Source organism: Melospiza melodia, chromosome 3, assembly GCF_035770615.1.
Source record: "Melospiza melodia melodia isolate bMelMel2 chromosome 3, bMelMel2.pri, whole genome shotgun sequence".
NCBI lineage: Eukaryota > Metazoa > Chordata > Aves > Passeriformes > Passerellidae > Melospiza > Melospiza melodia.
Window position 1 is genome coordinate 41,045,688 of NC_086196.1, and position 26,965 is coordinate 41,072,652.

Below are 26,965 nucleotides of genomic sequence, written 5' to 3' on the forward strand. Positions count from 1 at the left end.
GGGAAGAGAAATGCAGAAAACAGATTATGCCTCTGCAAAATCCATTGTTGCAGATTCTTCTTCAGAAGGCATAAACCTGCAGGAGGATGGGGGTCGAGCAGTTTGCTGAGTTGCTGTATTTTTTAAATGAGTGAGAAGATAAATGTGAATTTGCGCTTCAGGAAATAATTATTTTATTTTTGACTCCAGCAGTTGGTACTGGCCAAAGTGATTTCCGAGGGCATTCCATGTATGTTCCAGATCACTGTTCCACGCTAGGCAGACTAGACAGCTACCGCTCCGCCATGCAGCGCTCTGAAACCAAGGACACCAGCTGCCAGACGGAGGAAGTTAAAGTTGTGCCCCCTTCAATGAGACGAATACGAGCACAGAAAGGACAAGGCATTGCAGCCCAGATGTCTCAGTTCTCCAGCTCATCTGGAAACATGTCGGTGATGAGCGATTCTGCTGCAGTTATATTTGCCTCTCGCCAAAATAACGACATAGGTTTTCACAGCTTGCCTCGGGTTGGTGCGAGAGTGTCTCTGCAGTCCCTTGATGAGACACAGAGCATGATGTCAAGGCAGACAGAAGACATTGCTGGCACCTTACCCCACCAGATAAGTAAATTGCAAGTGGATGATAGTGTTGTGCATCTGAGGATTAATCCCACGATGGGGACCCCGTCAAGGCCAAAGTCCCAAGAGGTGAGAAGCTGTGACAGCGAGAAGTCCTCAAGCCCAGCATGTGTGGTCTCTCCTCATGCCACTTACTCAACAAGCATCATACCCAATGCAACAATGTCATCCTCCTCGGAAGTTATCCTTATTCATGCTGCCCAGAGTGTTGGATCATTGGATAGTAAAATGTCCAGCTCTGCTGCCTTTCCAAATCCAAGAGACAATCCTGCTGCCAGCAGTGCAGTAAGTGGGAAAGAAGATCACCATTCTTCAAGTGGTAACTGGAGTGAGAGTAGCTCCACACGTCACTCACAGACTTCAGATACCATCCCATCTAACACTGTCATGATGCTTTCTCTCGGTGACTCCGCTGTCTCTCTGAGCACTCCTGGGAATGCAGAGGCTGGGTCGCAGAGCATGAGCTACAGCTGTAGGAACACCGCTGCTTTAGCAAGCCCTTCCCAGGACAGCGATGGTCGGAGCGAATCCAGCTACTCTGGGGAGCGAGCGCAGGCAGCCGTGAGCAGCACGGAGCATTGGCTGTACAAGTCTTCGGAGAGCAGCGAGACCCCTTCACACAAGGTGGTTTGTACAACACCAGGCTGTGCCACGCCCCGTAGCAACCTGAGCAGCAGCAGCCTGGAGAGGACGTCAGTCAGGGATGATTCTACTTCCCTGTATTCTGTGGACCATGATGGCTATTATGGCTCCATGCATATGGACTCTGGACTGAAGGCAGACATGCCATGCAATAGTACTAATGGTTTTGAGAACCCCAGAGACAGCGTGATAAATGTCTTTGAAGAAAAGGAGAAGAAGCTTCAGGTTGATCACTCAGGCCAAGGTGACAAATCCCTTGCAAGAAACATCTCACTGAAAAAGGCTAAGAAGCCACCTTTGCCACCATCCAGAACAGACTCACTCAGAAGGATTCCTAAGAAAAAAGCCCAATCCAATGGACAGATACTTGATGAAACCCTCATTGCCACTCTTCAGCATTCTCTGCAGCTGAATCTCAAGTGCAAAAATGGCAGCTCCCCTTCCCAGAGCCCCTGCAGTGATTATGAGGATCCCTGGGTGTTGCGCTCACGCAGCCAAAGCTCGGTCAGTGCGAGCAGCAGCATGATGTCCACCACTGCTCCAAACCTGTACTCCATCTGCACAGTCACTCCCTCCCAGAGTGAAACAAGTAGCATAAAGTCGGAGTATGCTGACCAGTGGGGTTACTACAGCGACTATGCTGCGGTGGCAGATGACCAGGTGAAATCTCCTGTGACCCATTCTGCCAGTACTTCGTCTGCTCTCAGCGATTACAGCATCAGCCACTTCAGCGATGGCTCAAGGGCTTCTGTGCCACAAGTGCCCAGTGGACTGGCCAAACCAAAGAGTGCTTCTCCGGAGAAATCCCACCGCGTCACATCGCCATCGAGTGGGTACTCCAGCCAGTCCAACACACCCACTGCGCTTACTCCAGTGCCTGTACTTGTAAAGTCTGCATCATCAGGAAATGGGAAATCCAAGCTGAAGCCTAAAGTGCCTGAAAGGAAGTCCTCTCTTTTGTCTTCGGTCTCCATGTCTTCGTCGTCCACTTCTCTTTCTTCAAATACATCTACTGAAGGGAGTGTGAGTGTGAAGAAACTGGACCCTGCCATGAGCCCTCCTGTGGATTCTGGTGCACCTCCACCACCTCCTCTTCCAACATCTCAGCATTGTCCTGAGCTTTCTCCTCCTCCTCCTCCTCCTCCAGCAGAAGTAATGGATCTGTCACCATTGTCGACCTCACCCACGTTCCCCCCTCCTCCACCAGAAGCCAGTGTAAGTTCTGCCTTTGCTCAGACTGTCCCATGGTTTCCTCAAGAAGCCTCCATCAGTTCATTCTCTTCCCCTGTTCCTCCTCCTCCTTCTTGCCCCTTGGCTGTCCCACCACCAGCCCCACCGCTTGATCCCAAAATAACAAAAGGTGCAGCAGCAATATACCCACTGTATTCTTTTAAGAAACGCAACCAGGAGGATTCCTGCTACAGTCCAGTGAAACAGCCACTCAACAGGCAAGATTCATCAAGACCTGTGATGCCATTAGTAACCACCAAAGCACTGCAAATGGTGCAGTTGAGGTCTGTGAAAAAATCGACAGAAGGTGAATCGTCAACTGAATCTGCTTCTGAAACCACCTCTCAGGAGAAGGGTACTGTAAATTCATCATCACAGTCTTTGCTAAAGCCATCTCTCTCACTAAAACTCAGTACTAGCTTAGGTGATGAGGAGGTGAAAACTCAAGGCACCTCATTTAAAAATGCGGTTCAAACACTGTCTCGGGGTTCTCCTCTCATTCTCTCTGATAACACATCTGTACTTGACAGTGATCAAAAGCCTGTGAGTGCAGTAGGTGCAAAGAAATCTTCTGAAGATGATGCTCTGGGGTCAGCCACTGATGACACACCTGAGTCCTCAGTGCAGAGTGAAGACCTCCCTTCTGGCATGTCAATTCAGGGATCACCAGCATCTCCTGACAAGACTCAGGGAGTATTGCCAAGCAAGAAACCACCTCCTATTTCAAAGAAACCCAAACTGTTCCTTCTGGTTCCACCTCCACAGTTAGACCTTACAGTGGAGAAAGCAGCTGAAGTGGGTGATACTGCCAGAAGCCCAGCTAAGAGAGACGCTGTGCTTGCACACTCTGAGGAGGCGAGAAATTGTCTTACAGATGGACTCGGTTCTAGCGAGATGGACTCTGGCAGCCTGGTTCCTGAGGGAGGAGCTGCTGGATTCACCTTCTCTGAGACAGTGGGAGCGAATGCCTTTGTGGTACAGCCTGCTGCATCACCAGTTCAAGAGGAACCCAGGCAGGAGGAGCAGTCTGCTTTTGATGAAGGAAGCAGTTCAGGCAGCAGCCAAGACAGTGGCAGTAACACTGACGGGCACCCGTCTCAAGAGAACGAAAGTGGTGAGTCTCTTTTCTCTGACTAATTCAGATGCAGCAGTAGCTATTTTAAAAGGTGGGGATCCTAGCATTGAGGTGGCATTCTGTAGAAGGCAGATCTTCTTGTGATTGTTACAACTAAAACAAAAAAAGTTGCAGGGATCTGATGAATATTGTATGACATTTCATAGAATTCCTTTCTGACTTCTCATTGTTACAGACATGGAAAGAAAATGATGATTTATTTAACCACGCTAGTATTAGAGCATGCTATGAAAGGAGTTCATTTGTTAATACTGGTTTTGCATTTTAGTGGAAATGCTACAAATTTTCTTTTGTTACTGTTCTCCGCCTGTTATGCGTGAGCAAGCACGGGCGTGTATTTCACACACTGCAGTTCCCTAAGCAAGCGTTGATCTGAAATCACAGTAATGACTGCGCTGCACTCACTCAGTCCATCGGATGCTTCTCCTTGGAGGCAGCAAGGGCTGGTTTCAGGACTGTGTGCCCGTGGGGTTCGCACGACAGACTGACTGTGTTGTTCGTTCTCTTTGCGTAGTGGAGGTGTTTGAGTCAGACACAGCCAGTAGTTCATTCCTGCCAAGCAGTGGTTATGGGGAAGAGACAGACGGAGTGGCAACACCAGCAAGACCAAGGACTACTGAGGATCTTTTTGCAGCCATTCACAGGTACTGTAGAAACTGCCCTTCCTCTACTGTCAGTCCTGGTAGGTCTCTCAGAAGTAAATTTAACATGGTTTTGTTGAACATCCAATTACAACAGTCATGGCTTTAACAGAAAGCACATATTTATCAACTTTCTACTAAGGCTATATGTGAAAAAGATGAGGAAAAGAACTTGCATGTTATTGTTTTATAAATGTATTTAATCCATTCTGAACTAAACCCAACCAGATTAAATGGATGTAGATTATATTATAAATACCTTGCCCTTTAAAATATCAATTTACGTCTAGTATTTATTGTACTGTTCTCAATCTGCCATATTAACTCTACTGTTGCTTTTTCTGTGTATCTTTTTGTTTTCATTCTCGTTCTTCTCCATCTCTTTTTACTCTCTTCGCTGCTTATATGGTGCAGTTTGGGACAGAGGCTCAACGCTAATGCTTCATGGCAAGCGTGGCTGAAACTGGCAAGTAACACAACATGTCAGTCATATGGCAAAACATATGGCAAACGCTGGATTATAGTTTGCCATAATCCAGCCTGAGGTCGGGTATTTTGTGTCAAACTGGTTCATGAATGGAATGTGCAGTACTGGCTCTATTGTTAATGGCATTATTCATTTCCCTTGAAAACAGAATCATGCCGAATGGCAGCTAGATTTATGTGCTGTTCACGTTAGGTGCTGAGGAAGAAGAAAGCCCGAGAAAGCCCCAGGGCCAGGACAGGAGCGCTAAAGGCGGAGCCCGGAGCGGGTCCCTCGGAGCGGCGCTCCCGGAGCCGCCCGGGCCGGGCTGGGCGTGGCGACAGCGCCATCGCGTGGCTGCGCCGCGCTCTGCAAGCCGCAGGGGGGCCGCCTCCTGCCCGGCAGTGGGGAATTATCCCGGTGCTCACTCCGTCTGCACAGCTGTGCATCGGGAATGAGGGACGGGAAGAGAGCGGCTGCGGGGCTGCAGCATTCTGGATGCAGATGCTATGGTTTTTTCATTTTTTGAAACAAGTCTTTTCCAGATCTTACAAAAACTACATGTATATAATACTGACTTTTTATAATTTACTGTTAGCCCTTAGGACTTGGCCTGTATGAGCCATTCTGAAAACGATCTGTTGCATTCATGTTGCATGGCACTCTCTAGAGCTGTGTCAAATCTGGCTTAAGAATGGGGTGTTCTGGCCAGTAGCCATTCTCCTTTGTGTATGCAGATAGACACTGGATTTCTGTGGTATGCACATATTTGTAATTCATTAGTTTGTGGGGAAATGGACAATGGAACTGGATGTGACATACTTAGAACTGCTTGACACATTTTTTGATTATGACCTTGCTTTTGCTGGCTTTGGACTTTAACCACTTTCTTCCTTGATTGCTAATTAGTAAAAAAAGTTTTGGTTTTCCCGCACTGTTTCTATGCGATACTGCTTCAGTAATTGGCAGTCTTGAATATATAATTTGGAGCAAGATAAGAAATTTAGTGGTATGTGCATTAAGGACAGGAAGAACAGTCCGAAGTTTTAAGTAATAGTTTTGTTTGAACATATATCCTGTCTGTGTCTGAAAAGCCACCAAAACCAAATTTGGTTCTTAATTTCAAGTTTCTTCCATAATTCATACGTATTGAGAAAAGCTGGCCAGGTGTTGACAGCAAACTGACTGCTCTGCACTGCATTCACAGTCTTACCACATCACTCCAAGCTGCGATAATAGTCTTTCTGTGCAGATCCTTGTAACTGATTTTTTTCTTTTTTAAAGTTTAATTTGGGGTTTGGTAACAGTACAACCCCAGCACTGCAGTGTTTAAAGATACCCACAGGCAGCCAAAACCGTAATGAAGGAAAATCTTTCCCCTGTAACAAATGCACACAAGTGTTCACATACAGACTCGCAGAGCATTCGAGCACCAAAATCATCTGCTGCCTACGGCGCAAAGGCACAGTTAAATCTAGATGAGGTTCCCACATTGGCTGCTCCTGAAGTCATCACTCTGTCTCTTTGCTGTCTTCTGTGTCCATTCACTCTCAGGCTGAATGGACATTGGCATTACATTCTTATTCCAGAAGGACAGGTGGAGGCAGCAGCAGCTGCTGAAAATAACAGCTGGTGCAGCTGCCTGTGGGGGCATCACAAGTGAGTTATGCATAAACTTCACCACTTAGGGGAGAGACTGGATTGCTCCAAAGTCTTGGCACAGCCTATAGCAGTGTCTGTTGCTGCCACCTACTCAGCTGATGGATCCTGCTTCTTTGTTTTCAGGGGTTTTTTAATTATCAGTAGGCTGCGATGCATGAACACATTTGAGCTTGCCTTGGCAAAATTTCAAGGCTTTTAAGAAAGTAAAGCTAAAGATCACATTAAGTAGAAATCTGTTTTACAAGGGGAATGGTCTGGGTTGAACACATGCTGATAAAAATGAATATGGAGTTTATAGGATGATAATTTTATATCTCTAAGAAGTCTGTTGACTTGTTTTAAGCTTCTGCCAAAATACCATATTTAAAATTAGGCTTTATACAATCCTTTTTAATTAATTCTTGCTCAGTCAGCAAAGAAACAAAGCAGCTGTATTACAGCTACTAGGCATGTACATTTCTTTAAGATTTCTAGAAATATGAAAATGAGGCAGTAAAAGTCCAGTTTCCACATATTCCCAGTTCCATGGTTATCTCTTAATTTTTTTTTGTGTGTGTGTTGTCCCTGCACTTCGCATCTAAATAGACAAACACTCCGCTCTTCCATTTGGAAAGATAACTTTCTTGTCAGGAAGTTGGTCTCTCCTTCATTTAGTTGAAAGTTGCAATGACAGAGCACCAACATAACTGTGAATTTTATCTGTGCATATTGAGAGGAGCTGGAAAGGTTTTTTCTCTATTTATTTAGTATTTGGATTAGGGACGGGGTTTTACAATAATTTAATTTAGAATTGTCACATGTGGCTCCCTTTGCTCCATCTTCAGCAGCAGTGCTTTGCTGTGTCCTTTTTTTCTGAAGGAAAGTGAACTAAACTACACCTCAAATTCTCCAGAGAGTGTGAAACTGTAAAATGAAACAAAACAAAACATACTCTAGATGACGTATTTTGAATCAAGTCCCCAAATTAACAGAAAAACAGCATGGAGTATAAATTTGTATAGCACATCAGTCTGAGCAGTTGAATATTGACTCCAGAAAACCCGATTCACTAAATTTACTAAAGTGTTTTGAACATCAGTATTGCCAGTTTTAGTAGTTTCATTGTTCCAGATCTGCAGAAAAAGAGTAATAAACGTATACCTTCAATTCCTGCATTAGTGCCTGTACAGTTCTGGTGGTGTTCTTACTCATGCTTTAGATTTAGATCACTTCTCCCTTTTCCCTGTCTCTGCTTTAGCTTAAATTCATTGTCATCCCTCTAAACTGAGTTTAATTAGAGGAGGTAAAAATTTTCATTTTTGTGTCATCCTCTTTTTTTTGTGTGTGTGTTTCAAACTCAGATCCAAAAGGAAAGTCCTTGGCCGTAAAGATTCTGAGGACGACCGTACCCGCAACCATTCTCCGTCGCCCCCCATAACTCCCACTGGTGCTTCCCCAAACCTAGCTACCCTCAAACAGGCCGGATCTATCCAGAGGAGCGTTCGCAAGAGCAGCACCAGCAATGACAACTTCAAGGCCCTGCTGCTGAAGAAAGGCAGTCGCTGTGACACCAGTTCCCGCATGTCCGCAGCAGAGATGTTGAAGAACACGGACCCGCGGTTCCACCGGCCGAAGACGGACGCCCCCGCCGACCTTTCCGACAGCCCTGCCGGCTGCTCGCCCAGCAAGAGCAAACGGGCCCAGGAGGAGTGGGCCAAGAGTGAGGGCCTGATGCCAAGGAGCATGTCCTTCTCTGGCACGAGGTACGGCCGGTCACGGACACCCCCGTCTGCTGCCAGCAGCAAGTACAGCGTCCGCAACCGCATCCAGAGCAGCCCCATGACTGTCATTAGTGAAGGAGATGGGGAAGTGGTGGAACAGTCCGAGGGCAGGGTCCGGAGGACTTTGGAAGAGCAGCAAGAGGGGCAGCTTGATATGTTTAACAGTGATGAAATGGACATGAATGACTTCCCGTATGCTGAGGAGGCAGGCTGCAAGGAGACCTTGGATCCAGCCCATGTAGACTTAATGACTCAACCAGGTGCTTCAAGGAAGTATCTAAACTCTTCAGCTGAAGAAAGTTAAAAGGCAGTGTGACAAAAGGCATTGGATATTAGTCTAGAAAATTACAGGGACTAGATTCCAGAAGAAAGCCCAGACCAGGACAAGGTTACTTTGCTGAGCATTTATTCCACGAACTGCATGTGTATGTTTAAATGCTAAAGCGACGATGGTTCTGCATGGTTGGGTTGGGATGGGGAGCACTTGCTTTGAATGAGTGGTCTGTGGCTTGAAGAATGTTAACAGTTGAATTTTTTGTGTAAAGCCTTAGAAGTCCTCTTGTGGGGTGGGGTGGGGAAGTTTTCTCAGAGTCTGTAGGGGTGTGAAGTTTTTCTTTTTCTTAAGACTGCAATTGTGCAAGCAAAATTTGGGAATAAGCCTGAAATGCGAAGGCTCCTGTGGTACAAGCTGGACATTTGTTTCAAAAGCATTGTAGTGATGCAGCATAGTGCATTCGTTGAGCAGAGGGAGGCACAATGAGGCACATTCACCTCTGAGAGAAGGTAGCAGGGTTGATGCTGGGGTTACATGGCTCCTTGGAGGGGTATGGCCCAGCGTTTGATGAAGCATGGCCTGCTCGAGCAGTGAGCTCACCAGGTTATGGATTGGTCCAGGGTACTGTACTTTTAATTCTTTTTCCTGAGGGAAAATGAACTGTGTAGTTAAGGTGGAAAAGGGAGCTGATTTTGTAACACACTACTGGCTGCTGTGCAGCCTCACACCTTCACTTGGTGAAACACACATTTCCAGGTGAATTGCTTCCTTGACTGGAGTATTCCCTTAGAGAACTAGAACAGCTGGATGCGTGTGGAGGGTGCAAGCAGACATCAGGAAAGTGGGAGATGAATGAAGCCAGAATTTGGAAGGGTTGCTGTCATGGTTTAGGAATGGTAATCCCCAATTTAGTGTTCCACCACAACACTCCAAACCATGTACCCGCTCACTCACTCCCCTCTCCTCTTACCTCTGCAGGTGGCTGGGGAGGAGAATTAGAGACACAGAAGGTGAAGGTTGGGGGCTGATAAAATAAACATTCACTGGAAACAACAGTGAAGTAAGAAAATGGACAGTAACAGTGACAACGCTTAGAGTGTGCACGAAAAAGGTGAATGGCTCACAGGTGACAGAGCCTGGTGAGGTGTGACCTGCTGCCCCTCTTCCTTGTTCCCAGCAGTGCTGAGGTGGTGTAGAGTAACCTCTGTGTCCTGGCCACAGCCCCGTCTGGCTGCTGCAGAAAATGAACCCTGTCCTGGCCGGAACCAGGACAGTTGTGTTTCTGAATTAGAAAGAGAAATTTGACTTGCACTACAAAGCTGTAGGTGGAGCCCGTCTTTCAAAACTGAAACGTGGGAATTGTATTTTGCCGGAAATCTGTCTTTCATTTGTCAAAATGGGGAGACTATTACTTTGCATCACTTGAAATACAGATACTTGCTAACTTTCGGTTACCAAAGAATAAGTTACGGTTACTTTCCTTTTTGATTTGCCTGCAGTATTGCTCTTCTTTTTTAACCTTAATAATTTAGTGAGGTTCGTTTTTATTGTATATTTTACAGATAATAAGAACATTTAACGGTTTTCCAATTGTAAAGAAGACCATTAATTAAAACTGAAATATTGGCTGGAGTTTTTGGTTCTTGGTAGGAATGAAGCTTTTAATTTTTAATAAGAATTTTGCATCATTTGATGGCATGCGCAGTTTTTGTATTGTTTGTAAATATTGAAAGTTGTTAAAATATCTTTTGATCTCCTTACCGTAGAATTTTTACATTTTTAGATTGCTTTTAAGAAGAAAAAGCACTCTTTGTAGATTATTTATTTTAGAGAAATATGCTTGTAATCTCTTTCTTCAATCCTTTACTTGTTAGTTATGTAAATTTCAGGGGCCTTCGTTTAACTCTTCCCTTCACAAGAGGGGAATAGTGCTGAAAATGCTGTGACTTTGCTTCAATAAAGTAAAAGCCTGCCAGTTGCCATATTGTCTTTTGAGTCGATTAAAATCTCCTTCAAAAGATGTGTCCCACAGCATATGGCAACCCATTGAATGCCATCATCCATGCATCCAGCTACTAATTTCCAGTTTTCATTGCAAAATTCACTAATTCACTTTAGACACAACTAAAGTGTACTCACACATCCATCCCATTTTGGTATCTCAGTTCTGAGACTAAAAAATTCAAATAATCCTAAGCTTTTCCAGTGTCATGTGAGTGTTTCTATTACTTCTGTCCTACTTGCAACCTGTCCCAGAAAACTAAAATTCTTGGAGAACCAGATTATAAGCAGAGTGAGTGGGAAGTGAAATGGACAAGTTGAATCCAGCTGCACTCAGTGGAACAAGGGTGTATCAACTGGTGCGCAGCAAACTTTCTACCATTTTCATATGATAACTATATTGAAAGAACCATTTGATTTTTTTAATTAAAATAAAACCTAATTGGATAAAGCAGATTGTTTCAGATATTGTTAATATTGAACTACATTCTGTTACAAAGAGGTAGCAGTGGCAGAGTGTTTTGCACTAAACATCTTGCCAGTGTTGCTTTGGTCTGTCTTGCTCAGCTGATCTCATGAAACATGAAAGGACCAAGTCCTTTTCACAGCAGGTGCTGTCCCTTAGAAAGCCATGCTAAATGCTAGCCAGTCCTGGTGCCCCCATCCTGACAGGACAGTGTGTCATAAATAACACTCAGGCTTTGTTTAATTGTTTACAGATGAAATCTAAGATGAATCATCTACGTGAAAAATGAATGCACTGGGCAAAATTGTAGCTCTGGTGCCTGCAGCTTCTGCAGCATTTGCAGCCCTTTGCATCGAGTGCCTGTAGGGGTGAGCGTGGCCAGCTTGTTCCCTGGTGATGGCCAGCTGATGCTGCAGTTGTTTTTATGGGCTGTGCAGGGAACTCTTGAGAAAAGCCTGGCTTAAATGCACAGTGTCAGTGCATGTAGACGAGATTAAACTTGAATGTAGCACAGGCTGAATTTCCTCTCTGGCACAGATGGCCTTGATGCTCCTCTAAAACCCACATCTGGTGAACTTGGTGAACTTGGGCTAAGGCTCATGTTTTGGCTAACATGCAGAAGACAGTGTTTATGCAGCCCTGCTGATGTTGCTACAAGACTACATTTTACAGGTAGTGAAATACCTTAGGTGTGCTGAAATATGTTTAATGGTGCTAATAACACTTACTTTGGTAGCTGATGTAACTTTCTTACAGAGATGTCACCATGTCATCTCCCTGCAGGCAGAACTGGTTCATTATTTTGTCGCACTTAAAACTTCAAAGTTACTTTCTTAGACAATAATGTTCCTCCATTGGGAGGTTTTGCAGTGAGGTTTTATTGGTCTACAACTGTGGATTAAATTTAGCAAACCTCTTCTAAAGACATCCAGAGCAGAAGGAGAGGAGGGCACATACGCAAACTTGGTTGTGCTGAAGAGAAAAAGCAGACTTGTCAGCCTGTTGCTTAATGCATCATAGTGTCGCAGGGCTTGTTTGGAGTTTACAGCTGGTCTACAGTTTGCCTCTAAAACAAGAATCCTTATTGAAGCTAGATGTCAGATTTATTTCTGGTGTCCGTTTCACTGGGAATGGTTTTCAGCTTCAGTCTTTTTCTAAATTCTGCCATATATTAACTCATTTCATGTTTTGTACCTTTATGTTCAAAGTTCTGCTGTCAGGTGTAGGCAGCCCCAATAATGTTATGAATCTGTTAATACATTCACAAGGCCCTGGGGCATTTACAAACCTTCACTGCTGTTCGTACACTAGAAAGGAGAACTTATTACCTTAACTGAAATGATGGAGATTATGCAAGGAGCAATAGCTTGGTGAGAGGAGGTTTGGAAGGCTGCTGGATATCAGTTAAAAGATTTGGATAAGAAGTGGATTTGGTGAAGACAGGACTTTGAGAAACCAGGACTGGGATGCTGGTTCCTGCATAAGGCTCGGCCTGAAAGAAGGCACTGGCAGAAAAGGTGAAGCAAGGAGATTACTGAGAAGTACAGTGAATGCACAGATTAAGGTATGGGGTGGGCAGGCTAGTGCAGATTCTAGATGGTAAAGAAGTTTCAGCAAGAACAGAGGAGAGAAAAAGGCAAAGGAACAATGGAATAGCCACAGCAAGGAGGAAGAAAAATTGTAGCTCGTGTGTTTCATCCTAATTCAAAGGATGTAGAAGGCTGAAGTCAGTCCAACGTGGGGGGGAAAACCCAAAACCCCAAACAATTTAGAAGAGGAAAATGAGCAAAATTGGGTGAGCTTAGAGAAGCAGTAGTATGCTGGAGTGAGGAGCGCTCCAGGAGACCTCAGGCAGCCCTGGGTAGGTGGCCCAAGCACAGCTCTTGGGAGGGTTCTGTAGAACCACTGTGCCTGAAGTCTGGAAAGAATGAAGGGGATTGGGAAGATCAAAGCTCAGACTGATTTTGTGTAATTTCTACCAACAACTCTGCATCCAGTGCTTCCAATGTACTGGGTAGAGGTCTCCAGACACTTGCATTGGGGTAACTTGCTAAACCTTCAGTCATTTCCTGAAGCAAACAGAGGCCACTCTTGCAGACAGCACAGGGATGAATGTGTTAATACTAGTGCAAGCAAATAGATCTTGTTAGGTATTCTTTGGATACCACAAAGTTCTGGAAAAGTCATTTATAGCAGCAGTCACTGTTGAAACAAAGCCATTGCCACAGTACATTTGAGTGATTCAAAATGATGCATTGTTTGCTTTTCCAAGAGAGAATTAAAAGGATTGGCTTCAATAGTAAAACAAAGTGTTACATAACTTAAGAGTGGGAATGAGGAATCATTTTACATGTTTTATTTAAAATAACTTCAATACTCACAAAAGGGAGCGCAATAGCTTTATAATGGCCTTGGTAGCTGTGTGAGTTCCCCCCTTACACTTAATTTTCTGAATAACTTTTGAAAGTGATTTCTTGCATGGTCAAGACTAGAAAAATCTTCAGGCAAAATTGATAACTTTCTTGGTTCTAAAGGGGTGTTACCAACTTAAATCTGAGTCCAGCATTAAAATCTTGCAACTACTCAGTGCTGGATTGTGACTGTGGTTATAACTGGTGTGAATTAATAAACACTCAGCAGAGTAAAATATAGAAATGTTGGATAAAGATGTGCTGTGTCATATATTATCCTGAAAAACTGGATAAAAGCCTTGATAGTGCTTCCCTGGCAGAATGCTGAGTACATTTTATTTGCAAATTTAGTTCTTTGCAGTTGGGTTCTTTCACATAATGTGCAGCCAACCTTTTAAGGGCCAATCAATGCTTCTCCCAAGAATGCTAATGGAAAATGTCATTGATTTTTAGTAGGAAATTGTCTGTTAATAGTGAATCCAAATGTGTGTGTATAAGCATGTGGGGAGGTATATAGAGAAGAAAGTCCAGTCCCAATGTAGCTGAGTTGCTTCTGTCTGTAGTACACTGGTCTATTTGTGCACCAACCTTCAGTATAAAACCAGAATTGTTAGCTGCTGAAGGAAAAAAAAGAAAATTTGTCAGGACACATAAGGTAGCAGAAGTTTCTGTGTTTTCACTACCTCTAGGGAAAAAAACAGTAAAAATTTAGGTTCTGTGTTTAGATGGTAAAAACTAATTTGTGAGGAAAAAATACGTAAATTATGAAAACAAAACCACAAAACAAAACAAAAATCTCCAGAAAACCAAAAAATTCTAAAGCACCACAAGATGAAATCCTGGAAAAAAGAAATTGAAGAAACTACATGAACTATCTGCTATCTGGGGAGGAATGTTGTTCATGTGCATCTTGGTAGTACACTACTGTTTTCTTTTTTAAAAGTCAAGTGTCTGTTCAATGTACATTTTCCAGAAGAAATTACAGGTTATTTCCAGCAGTCTCTTCACACTGGGTTGCAGAAAATGGACACACAAATTCCTGCCTTTGGGAATTAAATTTGGGGAAAACCTCTGATTTCTAGGTCAGTTTAAAAGAGGGAAAGAGCATTCCAATGACACAAGAATTCAGTGCCGAGTCACCAGCTGAGAAGCTGCCTTAGTAAGAGATGGTCCCATCCTTCTTGCCTTAATCAGGGTGTTGTAATGTGCTGCCTGGAAATGGTGATTTTGCAAATTGCTGTGCCATCTGGAGCTACAGTGTAGTCCAAAGGACTTAAAAAGCAAAGGCCAGGTTTATGTAGTCAGTGCAGCAGTCACAGACTAGGGAATGATAATGATTTTAATGTATTTATTTTTTTATAGAGCCCTACAAAAGTACATTTCAGCAAGGAGATCCGAAGGAAAATGGGTGCTCAGGGAGCACGTGGCTGTGAGCAGAGGTCATGCAGAGTTGCAGAGAAGTCCAAGTTTGAGTCTAAGGTAGCTTAAGTCCACTGGCAAGCCATGGATAGACAGTATCAAACCACTGGTGATCCCAAATGAGGTTGGCATATTCCCGTACACAGCACACTTGGGTCTTCTAGGGCAAAGATCAAACAAACAAATTCCACAGAAAGGTCTCTTGTGATGAGATACACAGAGGAAAAAAAAGTACCTCAATGTAATATTCAAGAGACAGCCCTTTATTTATTCCAACACAGAACATTAAGCCTGATTTCTCCATTTGCTCATGCATTTTCTTGCAAAATTTGTCAGAATTTGAGACTGTGGCATGTGGAAACATGGAAAGTAGTTGATGGGTTATTTCTAAGTTAAAAAAACCACAAACAGTATTCTGGTTTTAGACTCTTAAGCACAACCCAAGGCAAGCAAGCTATGTAACAAAAAGATTTTTTTTCTGAAGTGTGGCTTTGAAGTCCAGGACTGACTGCAACAAATTAGTCATCAAATACATGAGATGAGCTTCTTGCATGATGTGACAATCTCATATGGAGCCATGTTGGGTTTTGGGAACAAAGAATCTAAAAAATTACTTTCTGTGCCACAAACTTGCTCTCTCAAATGATCACCAGGGTCTGGGAAATTGTGACCTCTTTGAGCTGGAAGTCCATGTTAGAAATTATCTAAAATACTTGCTGACAAATGAGGGAAGAAAGTGTCTTGACAATAAACTGAAATGCCTTGCTCAAAAGTAATTCTGGTTGTTGTTCTTGTTTGTTGGACTTTTCCTTCTTTGGATAAACCAGGTCTCATGTCATCTATTAATTCTTGTAGAGTGCCTTAGCTGTACCATTTCAACAGAAAACACCTTGCTAGCATCAAGCTGTGATCCTGGTATGTCTTCTGGAAAACAGGTGGCCCTTAGGACAGAAGACAGTGAATATTTAACAGCTTTTCAATTAACAGACTGGGAAGATAAATTGGTAAGATAAACTAGCTGCACATCTTGATTTGCACTTAAGAGCCTGGTGTCCTGAGATACTCTACCTCAAAAGTAGAATTCCATCAAATAGGGCCTAATTTGGAACACTGGATATTAATCTTAAATTTTACCTGGTAGTCTTCAATTCTGCTTTTTAGCGGTCTGTAACTGAGAAGATACTGGAATGTGGGATTCAGTTTGTTTCCTTCACATTTGCAAACTCTTCAAGCTCTTCCCTCCCCTCCCTAGCTCCTGCTGGCACAATGTTTTTATTGTGACGTGAAGAACCAACGTGGGATAATAGCAGAAGACTGGTGAGGAGGATTATAAACACGCTGGAGTGACTTGCAGCTGGGCTGTAGAAAAACACATACATCATACTAATTGTTGTTTAGCCTTGTGTGTTTGACAAGTAGAACATCTGTGTTTAGATAACATAAGCCTGTGAGAGACTCGGAGGCACCCTATCACACATGCTTGAGATTCCTGCTCTGCTTCAGGAAAGATCAAAGCATGGTGGTAAGATACCTGTGTGAATCCCTGATTAACAGGCAGGGACAGCAGGTTTGGTGATGCCCTAGCACTGCCCAAGCTCTGTGGTGCCTGTGTCCCACTTGCGTGCCTCTGCTGCTTTGGGGATCCCCTGGTCGGTGAGGTAAGGGAAATACATGTCATCTTTGTGTTTCTGTGGTTCTTCCTGGGCCTGTGCTGACTCACACAAACAAGCAGAGAAACTATGTCATTATGGAAAGTAATACGTAATCTGATTGTGGCCTTGGTGAGATTAAAAAAAAGAAAAATGTGAGGGTTTTGTGTGAGAATTACCCTAGTCAATGCCTATCGTAGGAGGGCAATGACTATTGCTGTACTGCAGGCTAACTCAGACCAGGTCTTGTCTCTAGGCAGCGCATGATTTAGTTGATGAAAGTGAAAAATTAGTTCCCTAATGCAGGAAAGTAGGTACTTTATCCAAGTTTATTATTCTGGAGATTCCCTTTGGATTGTAGGGACACAAACCATTTGACAGCACCACACAAGTTAATCCACACCTGGCAGACCCACACATTTCACCTCTTTCTCCATCAAAGATATCAAATTCCAAGAGATTAATTCCATTTTTCTGGTGTTTGAGCGGCATTAAGAGAAGACTGCAAAGGTGGATGCAGATTGGATGTGCACCAGGCTCATTGGGGCACCACCAATATTGTCATTCCTTCAGAAGATCAGGTGGGTAAAAACAGCTCAATGGCACATAGAAATCAGGCAGATCAGCTAAAGAGTGTGGCATTCAAGAAAGCATCTCTCTCCATGGCTTGTTCAAAGTCTGCATTTGCTCCTTTAATTCTGCGAATAAATCTAACATAACTTCATTGTTCTGCTGTAGTTCTGAGAGCAACAAAGTACAAACACCAGTTTTTCTGTACCTTTTTTGACTTGTTGGATTCTCTGCTGCATCACAGAGGGCCCACTGCAATAAATATGGTTTTCACCATATTTATGGAGCATTTATGCTATGTGGGTTTTCTCAGTGTCTTACAAAAGCTGAATACTACAGTCCTTCCCAGTGTTGTAGTCGCTTCCATTGAAATTTGAGTTTCCATGAAACTGAAAGAAACTTTATGCTTCTGAAATTACCTGATTTCATACAGATCTCACAGAGGGGCTGTAACAGGATGGAAAAGCCAGCAGGAGAACAGACTCAGACCCCATGCAGCAAAATCATGGTACATTAAAGCAGTTTTCTGAGGAAACCTTGCTACCCAGCACACCCTTTTTCTCAGCTACAAAGCAGGCTCCTTGTGACCAACCCAAGGTTCATTCCTCTAGATGAACCCAAGGAGGTACATCTGAAGGATCCCTACTAATCCTGACCTCTGTTTTTGTAGCAAGCCTGTCAGGAATGGGGGCAGCTCTCTGTGGGCCCTGCTCTTTGCAGAGCTGACAAAACAGATGTTCCTAAGGGGTCTTCATGCAACTCACTTGTTTTCACTGACAACTGGGAAGCACTAAGCTTACTCACAGATGGGCACAAGAAAAGACACAGCTCCCTGTGGGACTGGGGAGACTAGGCGAGGTTGTAGAGCCAAGTCAAAGTCTGGAGCAGCGCTAGCCCCTAATTGAAACTGGCCAGACTAACCAGGTTAAATTTTGGCTGCATAGCAATTGCTTAAGTTTTCCTTTAAGTGCTGAGAACCCCTTGACTGTTCTGCAGGAAACAAGCCACAGGTGAAATCTGATTACAAGTTAAAGTTAGTTTGTGAGGGAGCTTGGAAAAGCAGGATGAAAGAGGCAGTTGCTCTTGAGGACATTTGTAATGCTGCATCTTGTTTGCCCATGGCAAACATTGTTTGCTACAGGTACTTTTAAATACTTTTAAATTTGTTGAGTTACAAGATTTATTGGTGTTTTTTTTGACTGTGACCTAGAACAGAAGTAATTCCCTCTTTTGGAAGCATCCTTGCCTCCATAATATCATACCAGGAAAAATTTGTTGTTCAGGGAGCTATATCAAAGCGCAAGACAGCCTCTTACAGAATAGAAAGCAGCTACTTAAATCCTCTCAAAATGGTTGTAATCAAGTATGTAGGTCAAATGTTCAAGTTGCCCTAAACAGTATAGAAACTGTCCTATCATTTCTTTATTATTTAATATAAATTGCATTTGATCTGACATTATAACTTTCCAAGTGGTGTGAGCAGCGGAACCAGAGGATGCAAAACTTCCAGGCCTGTTCAAGAGGAAGAAATTGGAAAGTAGAAGGAGCTGTGAAAAATGTTTCTGGTGAGCAGGGTGTGACTTTAAAGCCTTTGCTTTTCATTCTTGTCCTTAAGCTGCCTGCTGCAAGGACTGCTGCTGCCCATTATCTCCTGTGCCCTTGATTGACCCAGCAGCTGGATTAAGGGTGCCCTGCCTGGCAGCTGTGTGGGGGCTCTGGGTTGAAACTGGGCAGCAGTGGATTCTATGTTTGCCAATTACCTCTGTCTGCAAGGCTCCAAATCCAGAACTGTGAATCACCTTCTGGGTTGCTGCAGTTTTGTGTTTAGTGAGTTAAGGTAATCTGTGCTGATGGATCCTCGTGGCTGTGCAGCAACCTGCAGAACTCAGCAGGTACTTGGGGAGCCTTTCTAGGAAACTGGTGCCATGTCCAGGCTCTTCCCTTGCTGTTGGAAAGAGCACTCCTGACCCCTTTATGTATACTTTACTCGCCTTTTGCCATCTCTAAGGCCCTGTACCTGCTCAGGCTGTTATCAGGGTGTCTGCCTGCCACAGGTGCCCCTTGAGGAAGCTGCACAGGTAGGGGACACAGGAGCAAACACTGATGGGGCTGGGAGGCCATCTGTCCCCTCTGTGCAGAGTGCCTAGGCAAGGAAACTGAGACAAAAATGAGTAAGTGCTTGTCTACTCTGAGCAGGCTATTTGCTATTAAATATTTACAGCTGTGGTGATTTGCCAGACACTTAATGGTTCAATACAGAGCTCTTGGACTGTCACTGGGGTCTCTGGATGAAGCTGCCACTTGGTCCAGCACTATTGTGTTGTACCCCTGGTGCTCCCGGCTGGCTTTGGCAGTTCTGTCTCATTTCCAGAAACTTGGGGGATGCAGGAGAACATCTCCTGACAGGTGCATCAGAAGGCCCAGTGCCATTTGGGGCAGTTGTTCCCACACCAGCCCAAAGAGCCAGACATCATTTAGGCATTGGCAGCTCTGCTGTTGTGGGCAGAGCAGAAAGGGACTTTTGCTGTGGAGCTGTCACAAACTGGAAGCAAGGCTGTAGGGTTAAGAATAATATGTATTTTGCCAAAAATTATGGTTCGAAACAGTGTTAGCTGGAAAAATACCAGCTGGACTAGTCTGTGTTGTTGGCTACTATTGTGGTAATTTCTAAGAAGTACTAAATAAACATGTACAACTTTTAAAAGGGCTGGTACAGCACTGGGACAAGGGACCAGGTGAACAGGAATCGCTGGAAACTCTCCAAGGCCCATCAGCAGTGAAATCCAACCTCCCTCAGAGTAGCTGTTGGATGTTCTGGTGCCCAGTTTCACCAGTCCTGGAAAAATTGGGAATTTAATCTTTTTGTCTGTTAAACATGATGGGAAGCTACCTAATGGAGAGAAGGCCTTGCTAAGCTCCCCTCTTCTGGAAGCTGGGAGTGATGCCCAGCATAACTTGGGTCAGGGAAGCAGGTTGTCATTATCATGAAAATTTCTTTTCAGCTCTTTAAAAATCAGTATAATTGCTCTAAATGCAAACCATTCTGGAAATATTCTTTGTCTTTTAACAAAAGTAGAAAAAGGTATTTATTGGAAGTGAATGCATGTAGTGTAAATATTTCCTGGCACTCAGTCCCAGCTAAAACAGAAAATCTGTTAATAAATGAAACTGGACAAACCAAATTAATAAGTGCCTCCAACAACTGTGTGATTTGTTGGTAGTTGGAGTGGGCATTTGGAAAGAGTCCAGATAATTGTGAAAATGTATAGGAGGTGATAATCTTTTGAAGTGATGTTAGCTAAAGAGAGAGAGCTGCTCATGGGGAGGTCTCAGATATGGTATCTGGGCATGCTTCATGCTTGTAGTTTACCTTGCCTGCCATCCCTACAATTTCTAGTTACATTATTTAAAATAAGGTATGCATGAGCTAGATAAAGAAAAATGGATTAGAAAATAAGCCCTCTGATTTACAGGATCATCTGCAAAGTATAAAATGCAATATCTAACAGTAGTTATTTCCTAGTTCTCTGGTTTATGTGAGGTCATGGTTTTAGAGAAAGAAAGTAGAATTTACTTCGTGTCTCTTTTATAGAGTCTGCCATAAAACTGGCACGCAGATCTAGATGTGACCAGTGTATTAACTTGCTACTTTTATAAGAACAATATGCTCTAAGGGTCAAATACCTTGATGATTTTATTTTGTTTCCAGTAGAGATCTTACTGGGCAGGTTGAGACCACTCAGCCTTTCCCTCTTATGTTATCTAAACACAGGCTTCTTCTGTCTCTGAAATAATGTCCTCTGTCTGTTTTGATCTTCCTGATGCAGCCAAACACTGAAGGGCTGTGCTAATGGATCTGCTTTTTTTTTTTTTTTTCCCTTTCATTGCATGACAGCAGCATTTTTTAGTTCCTGATGACCACAATGTTTTGCTGCTAGAAACCACTAGAAATCAGTCTTTTATAGAAATTTTTAGGTTCTGCAACATTAACAGAAGTGAAAAAGGGGTGAGTGTTAGTTAAGATAGGATTTATAAATAAGCTAATTCCCATCAAGTTTATTTTATTTTTCTAAAACATAGGTGTACAGACTTTCTGAAGAACCATAGACCATACTAACATCTCAGAGTGTGGTCAACTCTGAGTTTTCCAAACTGGAATAAAAAGTAAAAGTGCCACAGAACTAAACACCTGCTGAGCTTTTAATGGTGCTGTTTCAATTATTTGGCATGTTGTTGTTACACAAGTAGGGAAATGTGTTTGAATTTGTCTGGTTTACCTGCAGTGGAAACTGACTTTGTGCAAGGCATTTTATAATCACAAACAGATATTCCAGATTACAGTGGAAAATAACATATGGCAGTTTTGCTCTCTACAGCTATGGGTCAGTCTGTGGAGGAAGTTTTCCTTTTTGTGCTTTCTTTCAGATAGTTGGCAGAAAATTAAAATAAAGCCAAAGGAGAGAGAAGTGAAAAATAGGAAATCAGGGAGGAGAAAGCAATTTTGTGGGAGGCTTATTTCTGGGTGGGCATTTCTCTTACCTTTTATCCTCCTGATTTGTGATCTTTTTCACGTTCCTTTCCTTTTAGGATACTTGGTGGTGTAGGGTGGGAAGAGTATGGCTTTGCTTCCTGTGCTTTGTGCTTGGAAGGCCACTAAAGGAATTCTGTTCGTTAGTATTCAAGGAACTAAAAAAACATACATTCAGTTCTCTTAGTTTGAACCTGGGAAAAAAAAAAAAAACAAAATAAGAATCCAAAACACTAAAATAACTAAACATAACATAAAATAAAAGATAGACCTGTGAAGGTGCCTGACATGACTGGAGAGGATTGCCTGTCTGTGCTCTCTTGCTTTGAAGTATTTGTATTTGTCACAGATGGAAATGTCTGAAAAGTTCTAAGATAAGCATTCAAGAAAAAAATAACATGAATAAGCATTCAAGAATAAAATAATGCTGACATTCTAGTGACAAATGAATGTAAAAGGGGCTGAATAAGATAGTATGATATTAATGGCACAATTTGTTTTAAAGGACGTTCGTAGTGAGGTAGGGGTTGGCCTCTTCTCCCAGGTAAAAAGTGACAAGAAGAGAGGAAAAATTGCACCAGAGAAGGTTTAAATTGGATATTAGGAAAAATTTATTCACTAAAAATTTATCAAGCATTGAAATAGGCTGTCCAGGAAGGTGGCCTTGTCACCGTCCCTGGAATCATTCAAAAAATATATATAGATGTGTCAGTTTCATGGTTTAGCAGTGAACATGACAATGCTGGGCTAGAAGTCAGACTTGATGATCTTAGAGGCCTTTTCCAACCTCAATGATTCTGTGATTTGTTTCTGTGAAATTTTGAGTACTACAGTTTTGATTGCTGCTTCCTCCTTAAACTTAATTTCTGACAGTAAGATGTCATAGACATGATATTCCTGTGAAAAATCAGAAGTAAAACAACTGATGGAGCCAAACTCACAGACAAGTTTGATTCTTTCATACCCTCAACAAATGTGAAAGATATTGGCATTTTTCTACCTTTTTAATGAAAAGCTTGTGAAAGTACATTTTCACTGCTGTCAGCCTAGTCATGTATCCCAGAGCCTTCAGTGAGGTTTTGCTGTCTTCACCAACACCCAGGTGTCTGCAGGACTGATTTATGAGCTGTGCCCTGCCTTGCTAGCCATGCCACTGAGAAGGGCAGGTTGTCTTGGTCACAGAGGACGCCTTCCTTGGGCTCCACACTCACATCCCTCTCCTTTCTGCACAAGACCTCATTTTCCAAGTGATGAGTGGAACTGCTTTGTGATGAAAGTCACGGCATGGCGTGATTATTTACTAACAGACTGGAATTAAGAAATTTCATTATTAAAAATTCATAGCTGTTTCACTTATGACAGTTTTTTGAGAGAGGAGTCAGTGAATAATTTATTTGCCATAAGCATTCAGCTTATCTTTATCTGATGGTTTTGTGCAATGTTTGTTCTTGAAAATTTGTGAAAAAAAACCCAGCAAAAAACAACAACAGAATAAAACTCCCTCACCCAAATAAAATTACTCTCCTAAGAAGACTGCCCACTCACTTTCTCCTATTGATAAAACATACACTTGTAAGAGTTTTCACTACGGGAGCATATATAGTTCATGCCAGTGGAGTTTGTACTAGCAAAAGTAGTTGTGTGTCTGCATTTGGAGGCTTTGCTCCCATAAGAGCCCAGATAAAATCCTTTAAAGCATGGATCCTTTAAGCAAAGAGTTTTATTTTGGGAATAGTTCTTTCTTGACCACTGCGATATTATGGAACGATCATAAAGAAATACTGTCATGGTTTGTTTGGTTTTCTTTTTTCAAAGCGTTTTCCACTTCAGTTGGGTTTCTAAATTTCTAGTCCAGATATTTGTTACAGGTGAGGATCTCTCTGAAGTGAAATGTATGCACTGAAATGCTTATTCTGTCTTCTCTAGACCAAGGGTTACTTCACAATGCCAAGCAATGACTATTGTGTTTTGAAAAGCACATTTTATCATTGGCAAGTGCAAACCAATGAGTCACAAGTTAAAGTTCAGCAAAGATCAGGTGCCAAATGCTCCATCTATGCAGAAGCATGCATCAATTTTATGTGAGATGTTACTGTCTGAGATCCCACAGTGGCTGCAAAGAGCTCTGTCATCTTTTCTTCCTTTGACTAAAATGAGACAGGCAGGATATTCTATAAATATGAAACTACTGTGGCATTTTCAGAGATACATGCTGAATACTTTCAGTGGCTATCTAGAAGAACTATTTTGTATAAATTACCTGTGTTGATTTCCATTAAATGTCTTTTGATCAAGAATCTGCCATGTGTGCAGGGTGTGTGTTTGTCTTGCTCTGCAGAACAATGAATGGTGACAGATTCTGGCAGCTCTCAGGGGGAGGACAAGCACAGAGGTTGCTCTCTAAGCTTGTGAAGCCCCCTCAATGAAAGTGGTGTATTGTTGCATAATTTCCTACTAAATATAAACAAGGGGTAGTGTATACATAATTAATTTCATCAGTGCTCCGTAGTATTTTCATAATAGAAAAATGAATTACAATTACCCTTCACATCAAGGTGAGGACTTAATTTGTATGTGTACTAGCAGATATAAGATTTAAACAAAAAAAAAAAAAAAAAAAAGGAAGAAAAATAATCATGTGGCAGTAAAGTACAATGCCAATGTTACAGTAATTTCTGTAACATTGCACATGAAATATCATAATAAGAAATTTTCAAAGAAACAAACATACGATTTCATATAATTTGGAAACAAGGAACAAAATTTACTTTGGTGTAACTTTAGGGCATAGTAGCAGGAAAGGACACAGAGAAGACACCTAATCCATTCTCTGCTCTAAGCAGGAGCCTTCATCATACTGGAGAGACACTTGTCTACCTTCTCATTGTGTCCAGAGATGGTGCTGCCACTGCTTCACTGCACTTTCAGCCTACACTTCTCTTTTATAGATCTCTTTTCTGATTTAATCTTGCTTCAGTTTAAAATCACTACCACCAGTTCAGATTGGTGTAGGCAGGAGGTGTCCCTATTTTGCTGTTTTTGCAGTTACCTTTTATGTAATTGAAAACTTAATGTCTCTCCTCAGTTTTTTTTTTGTTTTTTTTTGTTTTTTTTTTTTTTGTTTTTTTTTTTATGGCCCCAATTCCAACATCTTTCTTTTAGATGGGGTGCTCTAAACCTTCCCCTTTCAGATTACTGCAGCTACAAAATGGGAGATCTTCCCACTGTACCTATGGCTGCTCCTATTGCCAGGCAGGAGTTCCTTTCAGGTCATGAGCTCTCTGCTTTGAGGGAGCATTCATTGGTTCTGTGCCTCATTTGGAATCTTTTCACAAAGCTCTGCTTTGATGCACAAGGTGTCTGCTCAGAGGACCTGAAAGCTGCCCCACAACCAGTAGCACCAACATCAGTAACCTGTGGATGCTGAGATGTGTGTAGCACAGCCTGACAGGATCAGAGGCAGCTTCTAGGCAATGGAGACTTAATTTCAGGATATTTGCTTGAGAAACATTCTTTTTTTATTTTTATTTTATTTTTTTTTTGGTGGGCCATCTCTTTGGGGTGGAGATTTAAGAGTAGAGATCCCGCATATATTGAAACCTACTAGGGACAATTAACACACAAGGCTAGACAAATCTGTGTTGGAATGAGATAAGGGATACCAATTCCAGATGGAATAAAAGGCAGTTTACTAGAAGGAAGAATTTAAGTCATGGCAGGTTTTCTGTTAGTATGGATTTGAGCAAATGTCTGTTTTTGATTGTCTTTAGCAATGCTAACAATCAAAGCTATTTCTCTCAAGCAGGATTTGAGACTTGTCCAATAAATACTCTGTGAAACACAATCACTCTCTATATTCTTGCAGAGAATAGCATTTCTCAACTAGTTATAGAAGTATATCAGTCTTGGTCACAAGATATACCAGTCAAAATTTTTCTTAACTGTAACTAAGGTAACTTGAGAGAAATTTAGGATGATGAGCCCAGAGGCTCTACCCAAGTGAAGGGTAAACAAGAGATCATGCTGAAGAACAGCATAACTCATTTCAGAACACAATAGATCTCTTAAGATCTCTTAAGGCAAAATATATTCAACTTGATATGACAATGTGTGAGTTTTCAAGAATATCCATACAATTCCCCTGAAGTTAGTGGAATATTATCTTTGAGCCTCAAACCTTTGCACCTTTCCCTTGAGGTATGTTGTTTGGGGCTTTTGTATTTTTCCAGCTTTCCTTAGAAACAACTGCATGTACCAAATATTAAGGAAGTAAAGAAAATGTGAGGAGGAATTAGAATATGGTACTTTCAAACACATCAGCAAATACTGGGAACTGTTCCCAGATATGGTCTGAGAAGAAAAATGGTTGTTTGAATTTGGAGTTTACCAAAACATCTGCTGCTCCAGTTTGGAACATTAGAAAAATAATTAACTCAAAATTTGTAGTTCAAGAAAATAACCCTTTTTTCTCTAAATAAAAAAGGCATATTTTTTCCTCATTGTAAGAGAAATGTATGAGTGGAACATCAGTTTTTTATGGACTATTTGGTTACTGTGATTGTGTCACTGTTGACATAACACAGAATTCAACCACCTTGCAGCTCTAAAGTGGCCTTTCTTCTGCTGTACAGTGAGGATTTTTCTTCTGTTATTGTGTTATTGTTTTTGTTGGGTTTTTTTTAAGGAACATGCTAATTTCCTAAAGCAGGACTGGCTGTTACTGACACCTCCTGACAGCTGCTGAAGTCACCAAGTGCAAGCCTTTGGGTTTGTAAGTTACACCAAGGCTGCACCAGCTGCTAGGACAGATTCTTCCTTGCAGGTGTCACCTATTCCATGACACTGCATTTGTCTCTGCCTTGCCAGCATAACCTTTGAGGCTGTCAGGACCTGTAGCAACCACCTTCTGTAACAAGAGCATCTATCAACTTGTTGAAAATGCTATCCTGTAAGAAAGAATTAAAGATGACATACATCATTTTCTGAAAGCATGTGCAAACCCTCTGAACCACTGCCACCAGCACACTTGAACCAGCCTCACCCTGCCCTAGGGATGAAGGGGAAGGGATTATAATGCTGTTTTGAAATACAGACCAGGGCATTTTTGGAGCACTTGATTTTATTAATTTTTCCTCAACTCCTTTACACTCTGCACCAAGTAAGTCACATGGTTTATTTTTTTAGTCTTGGAAAAAAAGTCAGCTGAGTAGTCTGGAATGTTGGGACCTTGCAGACCTTGGCAAGCAGCTTGTAGCAATAGAGTGAGTGTGCTCTTGCATGGAGGGTTCCTCACCCAGAACAATCAGGTCTTCCCTGGTTGCTGCTTGTCCTCATTGTCCAATTGTGAGAAAAGACAGCCTTTATTCACAGTGCACATTTGAACCTTTGGGGGCAGTTACTGGAAATTTTGTAGAGGTTATATATTTATTTGCTTTCCTGAGAGCTGCTGTGATCATTCCAGAGCACTGCAGAATGATGTGATGTAAACGCACACAGA

The 26,965-nt window shown here is 42.3% G+C and overlaps 1 protein-coding gene across 8 annotated transcripts in view; it reads left to right on the top strand.

Moving 5' to 3' along the window:
- NHSL1 (NHS like 1) overlaps positions 1–10,876 on the top strand; it is a 174,389-nt gene extending 163,513 nt beyond the window's left edge. For 6 of the 8 annotated variants that reach the window (XM_063151447.1, XM_063151449.1, XM_063151454.1 and 3 more), the window contains 3 exons: positions 190–3,603; positions 4,139–4,268; positions 7,731–10,876. In XM_063151447.1, the coding sequence (XP_063007517.1) occupies positions 190–3,603; positions 4,139–4,268; positions 7,731–8,454 (4,268 nt within the window). In that variant the 3' untranslated portion in view covers positions 8,455–10,876. The remainder of the gene's footprint in view (positions 1–189; positions 3,604–4,138; positions 4,269–7,730) is intronic. The other 2 variants (XM_063151448.1, XM_063151450.1) reach the window with 1 other exon arrangement.
- The last annotated feature ends 16,089 nt before the right edge of the window (positions 10,877–26,965 follow it).